We start from the raw sequence: 22482 nt of genomic DNA, 5'->3' as shown, positions 1-22482 counted from the left end.
CAATGTCTTGCGCTCACCCAATTCTGTGAAAAACACATGTGCCTGATGGCGGATAAGGAAAGATAGAGCAGCGCTGTATCTGACAATATCTGACTATCAGATGTGTAAGAAGATGTCGGTGCCTGTATGTGTGTGTGCACGCGTGCATGATTGTTAGTCGCAAGAGAGGGAAGAAAGAGGAAAGAAAGCAACCGTGAGGGGGAGAGAAGCGGTTCCTTTGTCCTCAGAGACTGTGCGTACGGACAGCAGTCTGTAACGCACGTTGTCTGGTTTCTGATCGACAAAGCAACTTACTTTCTCCCTCACAGTGGCACGAACACAGCAGTAGTGTTGAGCGGGACAAACAGTCTAGCGTGGTGAACACAACTAAACAGGCAGCAAACTTAAAATACTCCTCAAAGTAAAGCAGAGCAAATGGACTCGGCAGTCCGTCAATTCACACAAAAAAAACAATAGCAATAAAGCTTAAAAAGCTAAAAGCTAAACAACAGCACTGATGTTGAAACTAACACACAATAACACTGCCTCTGCCCAGACTTAAACCTCTTACTCGGTCGCTTCAGAAAGCGAGCAGGGTGTGTGTTCAGTCCATCTTTTGGTCTGGCTCGGTTCCTTGGCTCGGATGCTGACGGTGCTGTGCCCCTGCTGGCGGACTTAACGGCAAGCTGGTCTTCGGTGGCGTGGCAGAGAAAACAGCAGGCGACTCAGTTGGAGAGGAGCGGGGCAGAGAAGTTCCTCGTCTTCCTGAAGAAACTCTGTTTCTTCCTTCTGCAGGAGGTGAGAGTGCTGGTCTCTCTTGGATCCAGGGATGGTGTTTGGGTGAACACGGAGAAGTCTCGTCTGAGGGGAGAGTTTTACAATGGGTGGGGGAAAACACGTGGGTGGGGTGCCCCCTTTAGTCAAGCTGACTCACAGAGGGACAGAGGTTCCCCCTAGCTCAGTCAACATGGAAAGGCGATGTTTCTCTGGGTGTCCTCTGGTTTTAAAGGGATGGTGATGTCACGGCTGTGTCATGATGCTCCTCTGTGCAGGAGCATCTCTGCCAAAGAGAGACTGTTGTTGAGACCATTTCCTGTTTAGCACCTAGATGCAAAATTTGCAAAGCATCACTGGAAATGGAGTTTGCAATGGACTCCCATTGTTTGTGAGCAGCATCTTGGCGCTGTTCCTTTGTCTCAGGGGGAACAAAGGAAAAAGCACCTCGTGGCCAGGCCTCAGGGTTTTTATGTAGGCCTTCTTTGTCTGAACCCATGGTTTGAGGCCCAACACAGTTGATTAAATTAAATAATTAATTGAGTTAAGCCACTTATACAGAGAAAGAGTAAGAGAAATATAGTTACTTAAAGTAACAAAATTATTGAACAGTAGTAATGAGAGATATTTTCCCTGCTGTGTGCAGGTAGGTTTTTTATTTGAGTCTAAGATTGTTTCCAAGGAGGTGGTCCAGTTTTTGCAAGCCAGGATCCATACCAGGGGCGCAGAGAGAGTATTCGGCCTGCCTTTCTCAACATACCTGTAATGATAACAACTTTACTCCTGGACAGATAAGCATATGAGATCTCAACATACACACTACCCAAGTAGCGACAACAATATTCAAACATCCACACCTGAACTGAGGAGAAGTGAAAAAAACTGTGAACTGTGGATGACTGAACTCTTTTCTACAGACTGACAAACAAAAGACTAAAACAACAGGATTTTGCTGTAAGAGACAATTTGAGTTTAAAAGTTTATTTTCTTGTTTTTTTGTTTTTTTTTGGTTGTGTTGTAATAAACTGAGTCATTTTCTTTAATCCCTACTTAGTTGTGTCACTCTCTCCTGAGTTGAAACCTAGATGGCCTAATTGTCATAAAAGATCATAGTCGACTATAAATTCATGAGTAGTCAAGTACATAGTGTTACATGCTTATGTTTTTTCGAATCTGCAAAGCATTTTGGATATGCAGTTGACACGTCTCAGCTGCCGTACCACAACATTATATTTGGCCTCATAAATTGTAATACTACTGCTGCATCTTTGCTCTGACATTGTATTTTAAATCTAGTTGTTTTTTGTTAGATTCAGCTCTTCAACATGGATCATGGAGAAATTTAGCAGTTTAGCTTAGCTGTGGCTGTAACGTCACCTCAGTCTTCCTCCATAATCCACGGTCTGTAACTGTTAGTGTCTGATTCCACAGTGTGATATTCAGCTGCTATTATATGATGATATTTTAAAGTATTTAGTAATACGATATTTTAGTGTCTGCTTTTCCCCATTGCTGGCGTAGCATGGAAGACAGGAGTGTTGGACCCACATTTCACTGTCCTTGAAGGCACCATTAACAGAAAACAGCTTGAGAGCTGTAGTTCTTCCAAGAATCAATAACATCACTGGTTCCCGGAAGAACAACAGATTAGATAGGATGTACAGGTGATTTATTTAAAATTTTTTAAAGTTTGAAATGTTAAATGTCTAGAAATTTGCTTACTTGCTTACTTTAATCAATCATTACCAAATTTTATGCATCTACTGAGTCATGAACTGACCCTCGGTTGTGCGAACTTAATTTCATACAAATCCATGCAGCCAATTACGAGATATAAACTTTTTGCATTTGTGGCACCCCCTAGTGACAGAATATTCTGAGACTGTGTAGTGAAGCTCAGACCTAGCATCCAAACACATGCACTAAGTTTGGTTACAATAGCTTAAGCCACTTTTGATTCATGAGTATTTATGTAAAATTTAACTTTAAGACACAGATTTCAAAATGTATGATTTCAAAAAAGAATGAAAATCAAAATTTTTCTTCATAATTTTTGATCTATGAAGTCTGTAGATGATCCTTACAAATTTTCGGGATGATTGGTCGAGTGGTTTCTGACAAGCTCTCAAAAATACGTTTTTGGGAAAATTGTGAAAAAGAGCAGAAGGTCATTGGAGCAAAGATGCAGAATTGAGAGATTAAAATTATGAAATAATTTTGACTCCAGACTGAGCCGTTTTTGAGAGATTGCAAAAATGTAAACTTGATTGTTACAGTGCCACCGTGAGGTCAATGAGTGTAGTTTTATGTGCCTGAGAAGTAAGTGGAATTTGCAACCCACCTGTTAATTTTGGTGAGTTTTGGTTGTACAGATTTTACTGCACAAACACTTTTAGCAGAGAAATAATAGAAGAAGAAGAGGAAGAAGAAGACAGAAAGAAAAAAGAAAGAAAGAAAGAACAAAAACAATAGGGCTCCAGCAGTGAGCCTCACTGTTTGGACCCTTAAATAACAATAGGGCTCCAGCAGCAAGCTTCGCTGCATGGAGCCCATGGACCCCAATTATAACAATAATTCCTTTAGATACAAAAGGGCCTTCACACCACTCAGTGCTCGGGCCCTAATGAAGAGCTGTGTGTAATGGCAAGCTCTGGCGCAGCACTCAAAGGCTGCAGATTTATCAACATACCTGTCCTGCTGCCTTCAGGGGCAACAGGGATTTAATGAACTGAAGACGTTTTTCTTACAGTATAAAGCAGCTATGGACAACAGATATTGTAATATCCCAGATTCTTTTATAGATCAGTGCAGACTCCTTTGCTGACTTTCCTGCTGTAACCACATTAAATGTTTATTTCTGTGCCAACTTTAGTTGGAGAGTGTTCATTAGAAATAACTTTTTATTCAATGCATTTCCATATTGCAGCAAGTATTTAGTTTGCTCTTGTTAATAAAATCACCAAAACAGCAGCAGATTGACGTTGCCCCACAAACAGATGTGGCTCTTTTATTTTCAGTGTTAAGTCTATTTAAATTTCAACCAAAATACAACAACTTGGCTGTTCATCTTAGTTGAATGAACAGTCAACTTATTTGCCCCTCTCACTGGTTGTTGCGCCTCCATGAAAATAGGGTCCATAGTGTGATAAACTACCTGTTAAAGCCCCATTGGTTAATGATTTGTGCTTCTTTATTGCCATGGGTTGGTGAAGCTCCAGGTTCAAATTGCATTGGGGTGCTTAGACCCCATTATACTTGCCTGCAAGTTTAGTTCTAACTAGATTTAGTAGGGGTTCAAATTATTTCAGATTTGCTAATTGCGTACTGGATTCTGTTTTAGTAAATAGAACCCTAATTGTAATTCCATGTGTCATATTAGCTAGAGCTCTCAGTTATTTTATGGCTTGTTGTAAAACGCTGAGAAAATGCAGCAGAAACTTGAGTTTGAGTTATTTCTAAATGTTGAAAATGTTTCATCAATGTTTCTGTGTCCTGGCTGTGCATGCACACAGGAAGCCTGTATATAGTATTTGTCAACCTACTTTTCTGTTGTGCCTTCAGTTCTGATGATTCAGCATTGTGGTCTGAGTCCAGCCACTGACAACATGTTCAATAATAAGGCAGCACTGCTGTTGCAGTGTAATAAGTGCAAACTGCCTTGTCAGCATTCTGCATGACTGGTCACAAGGAAGACAGTGTCCTCCAACACAATTGATGTCACTTCATTTCATACTCTAACTGACCAAATACAGGCTGCTTTTGATCCCTGGCCTTCATATTTGTGTCTGTCAGTCAATAGCTTCAGTTATCTCTCACAGGACTGAAACTGCCAAAATCAAAAATAAATACAGAAATAAATAAATGAATATGCCATTAAATGCACCAAAAATAATATTAAAAATAAATATAGGCATTGATGAATTGATAAAATGTGACATAAACTGATATTTCTGTTTTAATTTGCTTCTGTATTTATTTACCTTTGTATAAATTCCCCTATTTATTTACTTTCCTATATAATTTTCCATTTTATTTATTAATTTTTAAATTTATGTACGTATTTATTTCTATATTATTTTCCCTTTGCATTTTCCCCTTTTTTCCCCCACATTTATTTACTTCTGTATGTCTTTTTACATTTCTTTATGTATTTCTGCTTCAATATGCAAATGAGGGGGCTGTCATTCAAAGTATGTCTTGGGGTCAACTTTACGCCTGTTGGTTGAACGACATCTGAGTGCATAGATGACTATGTCTGTGTCTGGAGTTGAGTAATGGGAAATATTAATTCTGAAGGACTATGAGTTAATGGTTTGAGTCAAGCATAGAGGCTGCATTATGTGTAGCTTGGAAAAGACTAATATGGGAACTGAATACTGAATTTGAATTTACTGTGTATAAGAAAACAAATGAGACAAGAATTAACACAACACACCAACCCTCCATCTCACTCACTCTCTTCTTTTCCATCTCCTCCTTCTGGATATAAATCAACAGAAATTAGCTGTTGGTTGTTTTAGAGGCAAGGCAACCATCTTATAGAAATAAATACATTAATTAATGAATGAATGAATTAATTGGGAAATTGAATAAATAGGAAAATTTATACAAAGGTAAATAAATACAGACGCAAATTAAAACAAATATCAATTTATGTAACATTTTATCAATTAATTAATGCCTACATTTATTTTTAATTATTTTTGGTGCATTTAATGATATTAATTTATTTATTGAGTCATTTTTTTAATAATTAATATTTAATTTATTTATGATTTTGGCAGTTTCAGTCCTCCATACATCCCCCTAGATTCTATTCAAAGGGAACCACTAAAGATATAAAGCCCTTACAAGGTCACAGCTAGTAACATTTCCATATCATTTTCAGCATGTCACAAGTCTGAATTGAATGCCGTCAGATGAACGCAAAAGGGCCCTATTTTCCCACAGGCACAAGGCCAGCGCTGGTCCTAACGCAGTAGTTATGCAATTTTCCTTTGCCTCAAGTCTACTTTTTGTGCCTCTGTGCCTGTTTGGTCATTTCTGGGCACCAAAGGAGCACTCTTGCTCCGACATGGGAGGACAGACTGTTGCTTTGTTCACAGAGAGCGTGTGCTGTATTGCTGCAGTCTGTAACGCACGTTGTTTGATTTTCGATCGACAAACAACTTACTTTCTCACTTACAGTGGCACAAACACAGCAGTCCTGAGTGGGATAAACACAAGATAGTCTAGCGTGGTGAACACAACTTAACAGGCAGCAAACTTTAACTACTCCTCAGAGTATAAAAGGCAAAAGGACTCAGGAGTCCATAAGTTTACACAACAATAACACAAGTTATAGAGTTTAAAAAGCTTAAAGCTAACAACACCCAATATAACACTGTCTCTGCCCAGACGCCTCTTACTTGGTCCCATCAGAAAGTGAGTAGGGTGTGTGTTTCACACGGACGCTGACGGGGCCATCCTATCACTGTTGGCAGATTTGACGGCAGCTGATCCTCAGTGATCGTGGAGAAAACAGTGGAGTTGACTCAGTTAAAGACGAGCGGGGCACAGAGACTGTCCTTCGTTTCTGTGGAGAAATCCTTTCTCCGTTCTGCAGGCAAATTGAGAGCACTGGGTTGCAGCAGCAGCAGTCTCTCTCAGATCCGGTGATTGTATTCGGACAAACATGGGCGAAGTCTCGTCTTGTCAGGCAAGGGGCGAATATAACAGTCGGTTGGTGCAGACTGGAGCATTTACAATAAAGTTATAGCAACTTCCTCTGTCATGGCGAAACATCAAATCTCAACGTTGTGAGGATGACAATTTTCATACATACACACACACACATATTAAACGGGATAAATATCAGTTAAGATAAAGTAAAGGAGTAAAAGACAAATTCTAGCGAAAGGATAAAATCATAGGTAAAACAAAATCAATTAAAGGCAAGGTCATATAAGTAGGTTTTGAGTTGCTTCTTAAAACTGTCAACCGAGGTGGCCTGTCTGATATGAGGAGGGAGCATGTCCCAAATCCTCGGTGCATAACAACTGAAGGCAGCGTCGCCATACCTCTTGCTGTTCGTCAGTGGCACCTTCAGCATACCAGCACCATGCAATCTGAGGGAGCGATTTGGAACATACTCCGACAGGCAATCTGACAGGTAAGAAGGTGCTAGCCCATTCAGAGCTTTAAAGACCAAAATTAATGTTGAGTCGGTGTGTACATTTGCAAAAACAATGTCTCTGGACTGCTGCCTAATCTGACCAGTGATGACATGTATAGCCGCATGTCACAATTCAACCGCTGGTTGTCGAAGTGGTGTCCAGCAAACGATGTGGGCTTCATAGATAATTGGCAGACTTTCTGGGGAAGACCTGGTCTGATTAGAAGAGACGGCATACATCCCACTTTGGATGGAGCTGCTCTCATATCCAGAAATATGGCTGAGTTTATTAGTAGACCAAAACCATGACAACCCAGAGTTGAGACCAGGAGGCAGAGCTGCAGTCCTACACGCTTCTCTGCGCTTCCATTAGAGCAGTTACCCACCCAAAACCACATAGAGACTGTGTCTGTCCCCCGGCCACATAAATCAATTAAATCCAAAATAAACAAAAGAAGAGTCATTCATGAAAATCTAGTAAAAATTAAAACCACTACTGCAATAGTACAACAAAATAAGATAATTAAATGTGGACTCTTGAACATTAGATCTCTATCATCTAAAGCTGTTTTAGTAAACGATTTAATTTCAGATCATCATATTGATTTATTTTGTCTCACTGAAACCTGGCTGTGTCATGAAGAATATGTCAGCCTAAATGAATCCACTCCCCCCAGTCATATTAATACTCATATTCCTCGAGACACTGGCCGAGGAGGAGGAGTTGCAGCCATTTTCAATTCAAGCCTAATCATTAACCCTAGACCTAAATTTAATTACAACTCATTCGAAAGCCTTGTTCTTAGTCTCTCTCAGCCAACCTGGAAAACTTTACAGCCAGTTCTATTTGTTATAGTGTATCGTCCTCCTGGCCCGTACTCTGAATTCCTATCTGAATTCTCAGAGTTTTTGTCGTATTTAGTCCTTAGTACAGATAAAGTAATTATAGTAGGTGATTTTAATATTCATGTGGACGTTGATAGTGACAGTCTCAGCACTGCATTTATCTCATTATTAGACTCAATTGGCTTCTCTCAGTGTGTAAATAATCCCACTCACCGTCTTAACCACACCCTAGACCTTGTTCTGGCTTATGGGATTGAAATTGAACATTTAATAATTTTTCCACAAAATCCTATTTTATCAGATCATTTTTAATAACTTTTGAATTCCTATTACTGGATTATACACCATTAGACAAAAATGTCCTCACTATATGTCTCTCTGATAGTGTTGTAGATAAATTTAAGGAAGCAATTCCGTCAGTACTGAATTCACAGCCATGTCTCAATACTACAGAGGACTCTTATGTTAACTTTAGTCCCTCCCAAATTGATAATCTTATTGATAGTGCTGCAGGCTCACTAAGACAAATACTCAACTCCATCGCCCCCTTAAAAAAGAAGATAATAAAACATAAGAGGTTAGCTCCATGGTATAACTCCCAAACCCGCAAATTAAAGCAAACATCGCGAAAATTGGAAAGGATCTGGCGTTCCACCAAAGTAGAAGAGTCTCGCTTAGTCTGGCAAGATAGTCTTAAAACATATAGGAAGGCCCTCTGTAATGCCAGAGCCGCCTATTACTCAGCATTAATAGAAGAGAATAAAAACTGCCCTAGGTTCCTTTTCAGCACTTTGGCCAGGCTGACAAAGAGTCATAACTCTACTGATCCATGTATTCCTATAGCTCTCAGTAGTAACGACTTTATGAGCTTCTTTAATGATAAAATTCTAACTATTAGAGACAAAATTAACCACCTCCTGCCCTCAACAGGCACCGTTCTCTCCCCAAACACAGGCACCTTAGTAACAGCAGTAAATCCTGACATATATTTGGACTGTTTTTCTCCAGTAGACTTGTCTGAACTAACTTCAATGATTTGTTCAGCTAAACCATCAACCTGTCTCTTAGATCCCATCCCAACTAGGCTGCTTAAGGAAGCCTTACCCTTAGTGAGCACTTCTTTACTAGATATGATCAATTTGTCTTTAGTAACAGGCTATGTACCACAGTCCTTTAAAGTAGCTGTAATTAAACCTCTTCTTAAGAAGCCTACTCTAGATTCAGGTGTTTTAGCCAATTATAGACCTATATCTAACCTTCCATTTCTATCTAAGATCCTTGAGAAAGCAGTCTCTAATCAGTTATGTGATTTTCTACATAACAATAGTTTATTTGAGGATTTTCAGTCAGGATTTAGAGTGCATCATAGCACAGAGACAGCACAAATGACAAATGACCTCCTAACTGCATCGGACAAAGGATTTGTCTCTATACTTGTCCTGTTAGATCTTAGTGCTGCATTCGACACAATTGACCATCAAATCCTTTTGAAGAGACTGAAACATTTAATTGGCATTAAAGGAACTGCATTAAGCTGGTTTAAGTCCTATTTATCAGACCGCTTTCAGTTTGTACATGTTAATGATGAATCCCCCGTGAAGGCAAAAGTTAGACACGGAGTTCCACAAGGTTCTGTATTTGGACCAATTCTATTCACCTTATATATGCTTCCTTTAGATAATATTATTAGGAAACACATAAATTTTCATTGTTACGCAGATGACACCCAATTATATTTATCAGTGAAGCCAGATGAACCCAATCAGTTAAACAAACTCCAAACATGTCTTAACGACATAAAGACCTGGATGACCTGCAATTTTCTACTACTAAATTCAGATAAAACTGAAGTTATTGTGCTTGGCCCTAAACACCTTAGAAACACATTATCTAATGATATAACTACACTGGATGGCATTACCCTGGCCTCCAGCACCACCGCAAGGAATCTGGGAGTTATCTTTGATCAGGATATGTCCTTTAACTCCCACATAAATCAAATTTCAAGGACTGCCTTTTTTCACTTACGTAATATCACAAAAATCAGGCACATCCTGTCCCTAAAAGATGCAGAAAAACTAGTTCACGCATTTGTTACTTCTAGGCTGGATTATTGCAATTCCTTATTATCAGGCTGCCCTAACAAGTCTCTAAAGACTCTCCAGCTGGTCCAGAATGCAGCTGCGCGTGTATTGACTAAAACTAGAAAAAGAGACCACATTTCTCCCATTTTAGCTTCACTACATTGACTTCCTGTAAAATCTAGAATAGAATTTAAAATCCTTCTCCTAACTTACAAAGCCCTTAATGGTCAGGCACATATCTTAAAGAGCTCATAATACCGTATTATCCCACTAGAACACTGCGCTCCCAGTATGCAGGCTTACTGGTGGTCCCTACAGTCTTTAAAAGTAGAATGGGAGGCAGAGCTTTCAGCTATCAGGCTCCTCTTCTATGGAACCATCTACCGGATTCAGTCTGGGGTGCAGACACCCTCTCTATGTTTAAGAGTAGGCTTAAAACTTTCCTTTTTGATAAAGCTTATAGTTAGGGCCGACCAGGCTCGCCTTGGATCAGCCCTTAGTTATACTGCTATAGGCCTAGACTGCTGGGGGACTTCCCATGATGCACTGAGCTCCTCTCTCCTCCTCCTCCTCTCCATCTGTATGCATTCATGTAACATCAATGCATGTCACTAACTTTGCTTCTTCCCCGGAGTTTTATGTGCTTTCTCATCTCACAGGAAAACCTGAGTCCCGGGCCAAGCCTTCGCGGTCCTTCACAGTCCTGATGGCATCCTTCCCTGTCTATTGATGCTTGTGCTTGTTGTTGTTGTTGTGATTGTTGCTCTCCTGTCCCCCCTCCCCCTTTCCCTCTCTCTTTCTCTCTCTCAACCCAACTGGTCAAAGCAGATGGCCGCCCACCAAGAGCCGGGGTCTGCTTGAGGTTTCTACCCGTTAAAGGGGAGTTTTTCCTTACCGCTGTCGCCAAGTGCTTGCTCATGGGGGAATTGTTGGGTCTCTGTAAATTAAAGAATACGGTCTTGACCTGCTCTATGTGAAAAGTGCCTTGAGATGACTTCTGTTGTGATATGGCGCTATATAAATAAAAATTGATTGATTGATTGATTGATAAAGACAAGTAAAAGAATTTTAAAATCTATCCTCAATGTTACTGGGAGCCAGTGCAAAGATGCTAACACAGGAGTAATGTGACCTCTTTCACTGGTTTTTGTTAGAATTCTTGCTGCAGAGTTTTGGACAAGTTGCAGTCTATCAATATTTTTTTTTGGCAAACCAGTGTCCAGTGCGTTGCAGTAATCCAACCGTGAGAGTACAAAGGCATGAGTCAGTTTTTTTGCACCCTCCAGGGAGAGGTATGGTCTGACTCTTGCAATGTTTCTCAGGTGATAAAAGGCTGTTTTAGTAACATTGCTGATATGATTGTCAAAATTGAGGTCAGGATCAAGAATGACACCCAGGTTTTTCACTATTGGTTTTACCTGTAGGGCCAGATTTCCAAGTCTATTTATTATTTCATCTCTTTGAGCATCTGTGCCAATGATAAGGACTTCAGTTTTGTCTTCATTTAATTTGAGAAAGTTGCCATTCATCCACTGCACAATACTGGAGAAGCAGTTTAGTAGAGGGCGTAGGGCATCCTTATTGTCAGGTGCTACAGATATATACAGCTGGGTGTCATCAGCATAGCAGTGAAAATGAATCCCATGGTTACGAATAATTTCACCAAGTGGGATCATGTAAAGAAAAAATAACAACGGACCAAGGATCGGGCCCTGAGGAACACCATAGAGAATGCTTCACTTCTCGGAAACATAGTCACTAAGACTACCAAAGTAGTTTCTGTCTGTGAGGTAGGTATTAAACCAGCTCAGTGTGGCTCCTGAGAGACCAATCCAGCTTTCGAGTCTGTTCAGAAGTATCTCATGATCAATGGTGTCGAATGCAGCGGTCAAATTGAGGAGAACAAGGACAGAAACGTTCTTTTTATCTGCGCTCATTCTAAGATCATTTATGACTTTAGTGAGTGCAGTCTCGGTGCTATGTTTACCTCTGAAACCAGACTGAAATTTTTCATAAATATCATTGTTATGTAAGAAAGCCTCTAGCTGTATCAACACTGCCCTTTCCAGGATTTTACCTAGAAAGGGCAGGTTGGATATGGGCCTGTAGTTACTCAGAGGAAAGGCCTAACTAGAGCAGTCTTAAGTGGATCCGGGAAGATACTTGACTCTAAGGAACAGTCTACAATATCTAGAACATCGAGAATAAAACTATCTACAACCTCTTAAAAAAAGGAAGTGGGAATGGCATCGAGTGAGCAAGTGGAGGATTTCAATTGAGAGATAATATTCCGGAGTTCCCTTTCACTAATTTTCCTAAAAGGAACATTTAGATTTCCTCGAGCAGCGCTGGCATATTTTTGAGTGGTAGTGTTTATAATACTAGTCCTGATGCCGACAATCTTATTTTCAAAGAACGAGACAAACTCCTCACACTTTGACTGTGAGGGAAGATGAACATGCTCGTTAAAGTGGGTGGGTTTTAGGAGATGGTCAATGGTTTCAAATAAAATTCTGGGATTATTCTCATTGGCGTTAATAATTTTAGAGAAATATGCCTGCCTTTCACAGCGCAAGGCATTGTTATAAGCAGAAATAGATTTTATGAGAATATCGCAGTGGACTGTTAGCTTGTTTTCCCTCCAAGCACGCTCTGCTCGATGGCATTCCCTCTTTGGGAGGCCTATTTGCTCATTTTTCCAGGGGGTGGCCTTAGTTTGTGATTTCTTTTTTATTCTCTCCGGTGCCACTATGTCTAGAGATGGCCTTGATTTATGATTGATATAGATCCGCGATTTGAGGTAGAAAAGAGGCTGAATACTTTGGTGGTCGATAGATTGTGACTAGGAGCACAGAAGTTTGACTTTCCAGTATAATGGCCTGATATTCAAAAGAAGTAAAATCACCAAAGCTGAGGTTTTTACATTTAAAAGTATCTGAGAAGATAGCAGACATCCCTTCTCCTCGCTTCCCTTCACGGGTCGAGTGGATAAAGTTGTTATTTTAATATTATTTAAATATTTCGACGAAACAATGATGGAACTTAGCTTTTCAAACGCTAACCAGCGATTTCAAAACCTGATTTTGTATCTGTTTATTTGAGGATATTATATATACTTAAAGCATAAATGAGGACTTATGCAGACTTAAGCACTTATACAAATATGCAGCGGAGGAGTAGAACTGCAACTGCTTAGTTTAATTATCCTATATTAATTGTTTGCACAAGATAAGCAACGGTGATCAAAAGTTATCAAAACCTTGAGTTTTTGCTGAATGCCCTTGCCGTAGTGAAGCGGCAAACTTTGACGTTTTGCCATGAAGCAGGAAGTTATTGTAGCTTGAATATACATTGTCCAACCTGCACCAGATGTCTCATGCTTGATAAGAATCCTGTCCTATTTAGTCATAGTCATAGCATTGCCTACTTACAACAGGCAGTCAGCCTTATATGACATCATCTGATTCACGATGTGGTCTACAGTTGATATAAAGCAACATGATGTTTACTTAATGGGTGTTCTCCAGCACCACATGGTGGACACAGGAAATAGTATTTAACTCCTTCGTACAATATTTGATAAAAGTCCAGTCCTGAATACATCTGCATGCCTCCAATAAAAGCCTTTCGACTGCGCCACACCCCGACGCGCACAAGGGCCACCTTCTGGCAACAGGAAGTCATAAGCTCCATTCTTTTACTAACTATTCCTATCAGCTTAACCAGATCCACCTAATATTTGGTCAGCTAATTTGTCAGATCTCAATGATGCTAAATACCGAAGCTCTTGAGTTTTCACCAAAAGCTATTGCCATGGCGACGCATTGTTCGCAATGAAACAGGACATGACAAAACGGCTCAAGGGTGCCCCCTAGAATATTTCAAAGTCGAAGCCCACACCTTTAAATTTGACATATATGAACGAAATTTGGCAGGCACATGTATCATGTCCAAATGCACAAAAAAGCCTCTTGGAGCCATACCCTAAGTCCAACAGGTCCATTTTGAATTAACTTTGCAATTTGTGCTCCATTTTTGCCATTTGCAGGCTTTGTATTTTAACGAACTCTTCTTAGAGATTTGAACCAACCTACTTCAAATTTGGTTGGCTTCATCTTAAGACCTATGATGAAAAGTTATCAAAATCATGAGTTTTCGTGGAACAGCCATGATGTGGTGCGCTGCTCAATTTGCATGTCTCGCCATGAAACAGGAAATTGCTGTAATCAAATTCCTTTGATTTACGTGTGTGGTGTACATTTGATATACATCAAAATATATGGTTTTTCCATTGGCACTATTGGCTACACTGACTCAAACCATGCCACGCTGATTTGCGTTTCCGCTGATTAAGACCTTAATGCTATATTATGATTTTGTGAGTTTTCCTCAAATGCTGTTGCCGTGGCAACACGGCAACTTTCAATGTTTCATCATGAAAATACATACAACTCAATTCCACATTGTCAGACCTTCCCCAAATTCCACATGCTAGATAAGAGTCCTGGTCTGAAGACTTGTACAAACCAATATTGAATTATAGTCACAGCACCACCTACTGGCAACAGGAAGTCATAAGCCCCATTCTTTTACTAACTTAAAATTTGGTCAGCTACGTTGTAAGACCTCAGGGTAAGACCTGCTAAATAGTGAAGCTTTTGAGTTTTCATCAAAAGCTGTTCACATGGCAGTGCGTTGTTCACCATTAAACAGGAAGCTGTTTTTGAGGTGCTAGGGATGGAGGAGCCATAACCTAACTCCAACAGGAAGGTGGCCGTTATAAATTTACTGTGAAATTTTTGTGCAGTTTTTGACATTTGCAGGCCTTGTACTTTAACAAACTCCTCCTTGAGATTTGACCCAACCAACCTCAAATTTGGTTGGTGTCATCTGAAGACCTTTGTGATGACAACTTAGCAAAATCTTGACTTTTCACAGAACGCCCTTGATGTGGCGTGCACATAAATCTGTGTTTCGTCATGAAATACAAAGTTGTTGTAACTCCACTGGACTTTGTCAAATCTGCCCCAAATTTCACATACTTGATTGGAGTCCAGGCCTGAACACATTTACATGTTAATATTGAATCACAGTCATAGCGCCACCTCCTGACAACAGGAAATCAAACTCATGTGACAAAAAACAGCAATTTACATGAAATTTACATGGTGTGGTCTACACAGGATATACAGCAACATGATATATAATTAAAGCTGCAAGCAGCGTTGAATGGGCCCTTGTGCCTTTGCGCACGTCGGGCTGTGGTGCAGTTGAGGGGTTTCTGTCGCGGGCATGTAGATGTCTTCAGACCCGGGCTGTTTACAGACAGTGCAAGAAGGAGATAAACATCACTTCCTTTGTCCACTATCTTACCTGCTGCTGGGGCTGCTTTGCTGCAATTTCGTGGGGGGCGCTATTCAGCCAGTTTGATTGCACTTCTAAGTGGCGTACATTTAAATGTACATTGTTATGAGTACTTGCTGGACAAAGACGTGTAACTTTAGTTTTTCACTGTTATCTAACATTGCATGAAGGGGTTAAATATCATTTCCTGAGTCCACTATATTGTGCTAGAAAACACCCATTAAGTGAACATCATGTCGCTGTACATCAACTGTAGAGCACACCTTGAAAATTTGAAAAAGTTTGTCATATAAGGCTGAGTTGCTCACACCTGTGTCATCAAAAATGTGCAAGTTTTGAGCCTGGTCACTTGAATTTCAATTAGTAAATTGAAAAGTCTTGATGAGTTTGTGTGTAGAACAAATTAATTTCCTATACTTCATCGTCTATTTTTAGAAAAGTAAACACTTTTAACCCACATGATCTGGTCAAAGTTTGATTGAAATGTGTACTGTCACTGGGCTCTACAGTGTGAGTATTTAAATCGCATTTGCCCCTAAAAATAGATATGTGTGAAGTGGAGAAATAATTTACTCACACACTGTGCAACTACAAATTACAACCATAACACTATATGAAACGCTAGAGGGATTTAAAGTTGAAACAACGGATACAGAAAGTGGTGACACTCCTAAGGCTAGCGGAGCGTAAGCTGCAGCATGACCGGAAAGAAGCACAACCAGTTAGTCTCCGCTCGGCTCTCAGCTAGCCCCAGCTCTCTGTTCGGATCCAACCGGACCACCGAGCCCCAGTTAGTTATTCAGGTTAAAGTGGGAAAAACCAGTGGGTCTGTCCGCCAGCTGAGTGAAGTGAAACCTGCAGAGGAAACACCGGGACCATCATGGAGAAACAGTCCATAGAGGAGCTGCTGTGTTCAGCTGCACAGATAGGAAATCCCGCGGCTGACAGGATGTACCATTCTGTTTGGAAAAATATTTTACTCTTCTCTTTTTGGTTTATAACAGCAATTGGCAATGTTGGGACGGGCAGTGGTGCGTTTGGTTATTAGCAATAATTCATAATTATCACAGATAATTCATAATTATCACAGATAATTATGAATTATGAAATCAAGATATTGTAAACCTTAATCAATAATTCAGGCACCAACTGTTGGATCTGTGAGGAACACAGTTGATTATTTGCAATAATTATCAATTATCAACCGGGACCAATAACCAAACAAGGTAGTCTCATAAATGGGAGTTCACCTAGAATGTTAATATCTGAGAGATAAACATTCAAGGGTGAACAAAGAAGGGTTGAATTTGAGCTCTACCTCCTTCAATCAGCCACTTTTCACAATATGTTACACACAATAATGACAAAAGAACTTCTCTTTAAAGATATAACAGTGTTTATTAAACTTAGCAAAATTAACAAAGTTAACAAATGCTTCATTCAATAAACAACTATTCTAAAATCTAATTCTACCAAACAAGGCACAACAGCTATGTACAGGGTTGGACACATGCAGGGGAATGCATATGTGTATGTGTGTGTGTGTGTGTGTGTGCGTGCGAGACAAGATGGCAACTGGGCCTGACGTGATGACGTCGACGGTCTGCAACGCGGACGTGACTGTGGGAGGAAGTCACGTCACGCGAGACCCGAATGGCAGAAGTACGGCGGTGTCTTGGCTAGACAAAAGCAAGATGGTGCCGCCTGGTGGTCGATGGTGAACAAAACTAACAGGCAGCAAACTTAAAATACTCCTAAGTGTAAGCAGAGAAAAATGGACTCAGCGGTCCGTCAACTCACACAACAAGAACAATAGCAATAAAGCTAAAAAGCTAAATGCTAAACAACAGCAACTGATGCTGAAAAGAACACACAACTAACACTGCCTCTGCCCAGACTTATGCCTCTTACTTGGTCGCTTCAGAAAGCGAGCAGGGAGTGTGTGTAGTCCGTCTTAATGTCCAACTTTGTCCTTGGCTCAGATGCAGACGGTAGCCATTCTCACACGGTCGGCGAAAATCACGGCAGCTGGCTCTCAGTGGCATGGCGGAGAGAACAGCAGAGTCGACTCGGTGAAGACGAACGGGGCAGAGAAGTTCCACATTTTCCTGATGTAACTTTGTTTCTTCCTTTTCGAGGGAATTTGAGGACGCTGGTTGCAGCAGCGGTCTCTCTCGGATCCAGGGGATCCAGATGAGGGGAAAACATGTGCGTGGGGGTACCCCCTTTAGTCAAGCTGACTCACAGAGGAACAGAAGTTACCCCTAGCTCAGTGACATGGGAAAGACATGTGTTTCAGGGCGTGCTCACGTTTTAAAGGGGCGGTGATGTCATGGCTGCATCATCAGGACACTCCGCTGTGCAGGAGCGTCTCCGCCAATGAGGGACTGTATGTTGACTGTTCCCTGCTGAGGATTGAAAATCGCAAAGCATCCTTGGAAATGGAGTTTGCAATGGAGTCCCATTGTCTGTATGCAGCATTTTGGTGCTATTCCTTTGTCTCGGGGAAACAAAAGAAAAAGCACCTCGTGGTCAGGCCTCACAGATTACATGTAGGCCTTCTCTGTGTGACCTCGTGGTTTGAGGCCCAACAGCAACCAGCATATTAGGTTCATTATACATATTTAAACTCTTTCTGTGTGTGTGTGTGTGTGTGTGTGTGTGTGTGTGTGTGTGTGTGTATGTAAATCACAATTTATGTTGTTTTTAGGGGTGCTCGATTATGGCAAAAATCATAATCACGATTATCTTGTTCAATATTGGATCACAATTATTTAACACGATTACTTTTTGACTGTCATTTTTGCCAATTGCTGATGTTCATATATGCACATATTTTTTCCCACTTGGCTGTGGAGACTATTACACATGCAATCATATATTGTACTGTGTTCAATGATCAAGAAAGACTATAGCCTATATGGGGGAAGAACTTTAATGCTGAGCTACTGAACTCCAGTCTTCCCAAGTTCTTCCTTCATATATTGCCTTTCTTGATCATAGTATAATCTATGCTTGCATGCATAATAGCCTCCTCAGCCAGCTGGTAAAGATATGTGCATATATCGGCATCGGCAATCAACAATGAGTTGGAAATATCAGCATATCGGATATCGGCAAAAATCCAGTGTCGTGCATCCCTAGCTAAAAGTCTTTACATTCCTAAAAATAGACTTGATGAAAATTAGGAAATTAATTTGTTTTACACACAAACTCATCAAGGGTTTTCAATTTACTAATTGAAATTCAAGTGAATGGACACAAAACTTGCATGACTTTCGCCATGACAGAGGAAGTTGCTATAACTTTATTGTAAATGCTGCAGTCTGCACCAAACTTTACATGTTTGATAAGACTCCCGGCCTGAACAAGTGTACATGACAATGTTCCATCAGTGATGCAAACTGGCTGAATAGCGCCCCCTACGAAATTTCAGTAAAGCAGCCCCAACAGCGGGCAAAATAGTGGACAAAGAAAGTGATGTTTATCTCCTTCTTGCACTGTCTGAGAACAGCCTGGGTCTGAAGACATCTACATGCCCATCACAGAAGCCATTCGATTGTGCCGCGGCCCGAAGTGCGCAAGGGCGCGAAGGCCCGTTCAACGCTGCTTGCAGCTTTAATTAATGGGTGGTCTCTAGCACCACATAGTGGACACAGAAAGTAACAGTGAACTCCTACATATAATGTCCGATATTCATGAAAATGCAAATGCACTAAATGTATGTCTGCATTACTGAACCACTTGTGTAGCACTGTAGCAAAAGGAAGTCAGCCCTATGTGACAAACATCATGTAATTTACACGAAATTTACTGTTAATGTGGGTATTTTCTAGTGCCACATAATGGACACAGGAAGTGATAGTTATCTCCTACATGCAATGTCCAATATTCATGAAAATGTATATCTATGTCAGCTGCCCTCTGGAAAATGTATTGCTGCATTGATATTTCACTTATGTAGTATTACCTACGAGCAACAGGAAGTGAAGCCTTAATGAAACATAGTTCATCTAATTTATACTCAATTTCTATATAAGTCATCTCCACCACCACGTACTGCACACAGGAAATATTATACCAATCATACAGTGTCCGATAATCCTGAAAATTCAGAGTTGTGTCAACCGACCTCCAGTAGTGATACCACGGCTGCTGTTCCCTCAGATGCCTGTGAGGTGTGAAGGCCTGTTCATTACTGCTTGCGTCTTTAATTTTAAAGTGCCATGTTTAATTTATATTTATTTGATTATTTATGTTGTTTTCCTCCCAGATATTTTTTTTATTTCAGTACTGTCTGGTAAGAGATGTCTTTCTTAAATAAATAAATACAGGGTGCACTCATCACGTGCCGTTCTTACTCAAGTTGGCTGGGGTACATCTTAATATGTATAAATAAATTAATAAATTAATAAATATATAAATAAATTAAACTTTCTTATATTCATTTCTTATTTAAATTAGTGTTATGTTTAATTGGTTGGCTATTCATGTGCAATTTGTTCAATAAAAACATGGTCAAAATAACTGGTTATTGTGTATAGGCCATTCATTGTGTGGGGTCTTTGTTAGCAGTGTACCTATTAAAGCAGAAAGACTCAGGAACTGTATAGCAGATATGCACACTTCAATATCAGGCTTACTATTTATGATGCATAGACTGCAAAATTACACCAGTCTAAAAGTAGAACAGTTACTATGGCAGACTACTACAAGGTCCCAAATTGTCTAAGACTGATCTGTGCTGTGTTTGTAGTTCATATTAAAATCATCTCATACCTGAATCCATCATCATCATTCAGTATGTATAACATTTGTTTTTTAAATCTGTAGCAAAAAATAAATTTAACATTCAGCATCTCATTATTGTGAATAACATTTCAGTTGTGACCCAGGAGAAGTCACAAGTGCCATCAAATATATATTTTTTTTACCTAAATGTAAACAATATTGTGTCTAAAATCCCAGGTTTTCATGAAGTCAGTTGAGGGTATTTGTGCTTTGATTAGTACGACAGTGACCACCTACATTTTAGCTGAATAAAGCCTTTTCTCTTGAAGAGTGAATAATGAGAAACCCACACTGAATTAACACCAGAACGGACACTTCTAACTTGCCATGGACCACCAGAAGTATCCTCGTGGGACAGGGCTGTCACACTTCTAGTGAGTCTTCAGGTCCTAAGGAGTCAGTACTTACTACAAACCATTGAGCACCTTTAGATCTCTGCTGGTACACCACAGGACCCCCTACCCTGAGAGGAAGACTGGAGCACTATATGACATCATTATGATATTACATGTGAGTGGATGCTATATTGGTGAAACTGCAAAAAACGCTGACAAGAAACAGAATGAACACTGAAAACAGACATCAGCTGTCTGTGAAAACCAGATCAAGGGAAGGGGTCAAAGATAATCGACCAGGAGTCGAGTGGACAACGGGAAAGATCAAGAAGGAGATCTACATCCGCCACTACTGACCATATTTGAAAATAGACAGGGTTTATACAGGGTGCGCTCATCACATGCCGTTATTACTCAAGTTGGCTGGGGTACAGATCATCCCCTCCCAATTATTAAATACAAAATTAATATGCATACCAGTCATTAATAAATCATTCATACATATTATGTATCTTGTACATTATTTATATCATCTTATGGATTTGACCTGTTTATATATTTCATTCCCATAAATGCATCTATAATTATTCAGCATAAATCACAGGCATTCTGTATGTTCATTCAGTTATGTTCTCATCTGGTCACATGATTTTCCTTTTCACCAATTACTCTCGAATCTACAAATGGGTGACAACTTAAAACAAAAATCAATATAATTTTGAGATATTATTCCAACGCTAGTCTACAGAACAGCTTCTGTGGTCCCAGTCATAGATTATCCAACTCTGTAGAACATTAATAAACACCATTTTTCAAAAACATATTACCTGATTTTACATAGCTGTTCAGCTGTGTTGACCACAGGTCACCTTTTGGGTTGTGACCCATTACAAAAAAAATCTGTCTATTTGGTATCCCTTGTCACGTTTCAGATGTCCTTGAGTTGTTTAAAACTCTAAACCTTTTTACATTTACTTTTTAAATAACAGCTTGAGGTCTAAAGAGGTAAAATCATTCATTAAGATTAGAGAAAAGTCCAACAAAAGAAAACGGATCTGACTATGTTTTTTCTTCTTTCCTCTCTGATTCATCATTTCATAACCCCTCAGATTTATGTGATCCTTCGGAGGGGCAGGACCCCCAGGTTGAGAACCAGTGGATTAGCTAACAGTATATAGAGTAGTTCAAACGAGCTCCACCTCAGGCAGCTACAACAGTAAAATGCACAAACAAATAAAGAACACAAACAAGATCTGGAGATATTTGAAACTATTTGGTCAATGAATCAGTTGTAAATACAGCAGGGAGGATTTATAGCAGCCGCGGTGAGATTTTAGAGAGCTGTAGACAACAAGCTTTTAACGCATTTTCGGCAAATAGCACATCTCCAAAAGGTAAATAACTTATTCTAATTTGACTGCTCGCAGAATGACTTGTCTTTTAACTTTCAACCAGATTTGGGCCGATTTTTCGACCAAATGTCATTAAAAAGTTGAAAAGACGACACGATAGATAGATAGATAGATAGATAGATAGATAGATAGATAGATAGATAAATAGCCCACCTGTCATTAATGAGTAATAGTTAGGGTATGATAAACTCGGAAAGTCTGGCGTCATGTAGTCCACCTTCACCCCATTTCCCACTAGTTCCCGAAATCCGGGTAGGGCATGCAGGTCGTCCATGTAGTCATAGCGGAATCCATCGATCAGGAACACGAGCAAGGGGCGGGCCGCGAGACACTGATGCCCGAACAGCAGCATCAGCGGCGGGAAGAGACGCAGAGACAACACGGGTGTGTGTCTCGGGCACATACTGGTGTCACGTCCTGCGTTGGCTGTTGTAACAGACGGTGGTAACCCGAACGGGCTCTGGCTGATGCTGGAAAGGAGCAGGCAGCTGAACGATGTCCCACACTGCGGTGGGTGGGGAAGCTCCGCGCACGTGGGTTGGGCTAATTTGGAACTAGGAAGAAAGCATTTTAGAGCCCTAACGGAATTTGATTGGCCCCCAACCCACTTAATTAATAAATAAATAAAGGTAAGAAGCAACCATGCTGTACAATTCCAGTGGTGGAAGAAGTATCCAATAATAGCGGGCTGCATGCAGGCCTATTTAAATACAGTTTAAATTAATTAAAAGTCCTGTATTCAA

The 22482-nt window shown here is 40.2% G+C and overlaps 1 protein-coding gene across 1 annotated transcript in view; it reads right to left on the bottom strand.

Moving 5' to 3' along the window:
• enpp6 (ectonucleotide pyrophosphatase/phosphodiesterase 6) overlaps nucleotides 1–22228 on the bottom strand; it is a 65601-nt gene extending 43373 nt beyond the window's left edge. Inside the window, exon 1 of the mRNA XM_067598455.1 lies at nucleotides 21893–22228. Within this exon, the coding sequence (XP_067454556.1) occupies nucleotides 21893–22142 (250 nt within the window). The 5' untranslated portion in view covers nucleotides 22143–22228. The remainder of the gene's footprint in view (nucleotides 1–21892) is intronic.
• Nucleotides 22229–22482: the final 254 nt, after the last annotated feature.

Source organism: Thunnus thynnus, chromosome 9 (assembly GCF_963924715.1).
Source record: "Thunnus thynnus chromosome 9, fThuThy2.1, whole genome shotgun sequence".
Taxonomy (NCBI): domain Eukaryota; kingdom Metazoa; phylum Chordata; class Actinopteri; order Scombriformes; family Scombridae; genus Thunnus; species Thunnus thynnus.
This window is presented reverse-complemented; position numbering and strand designations above follow the sequence as displayed.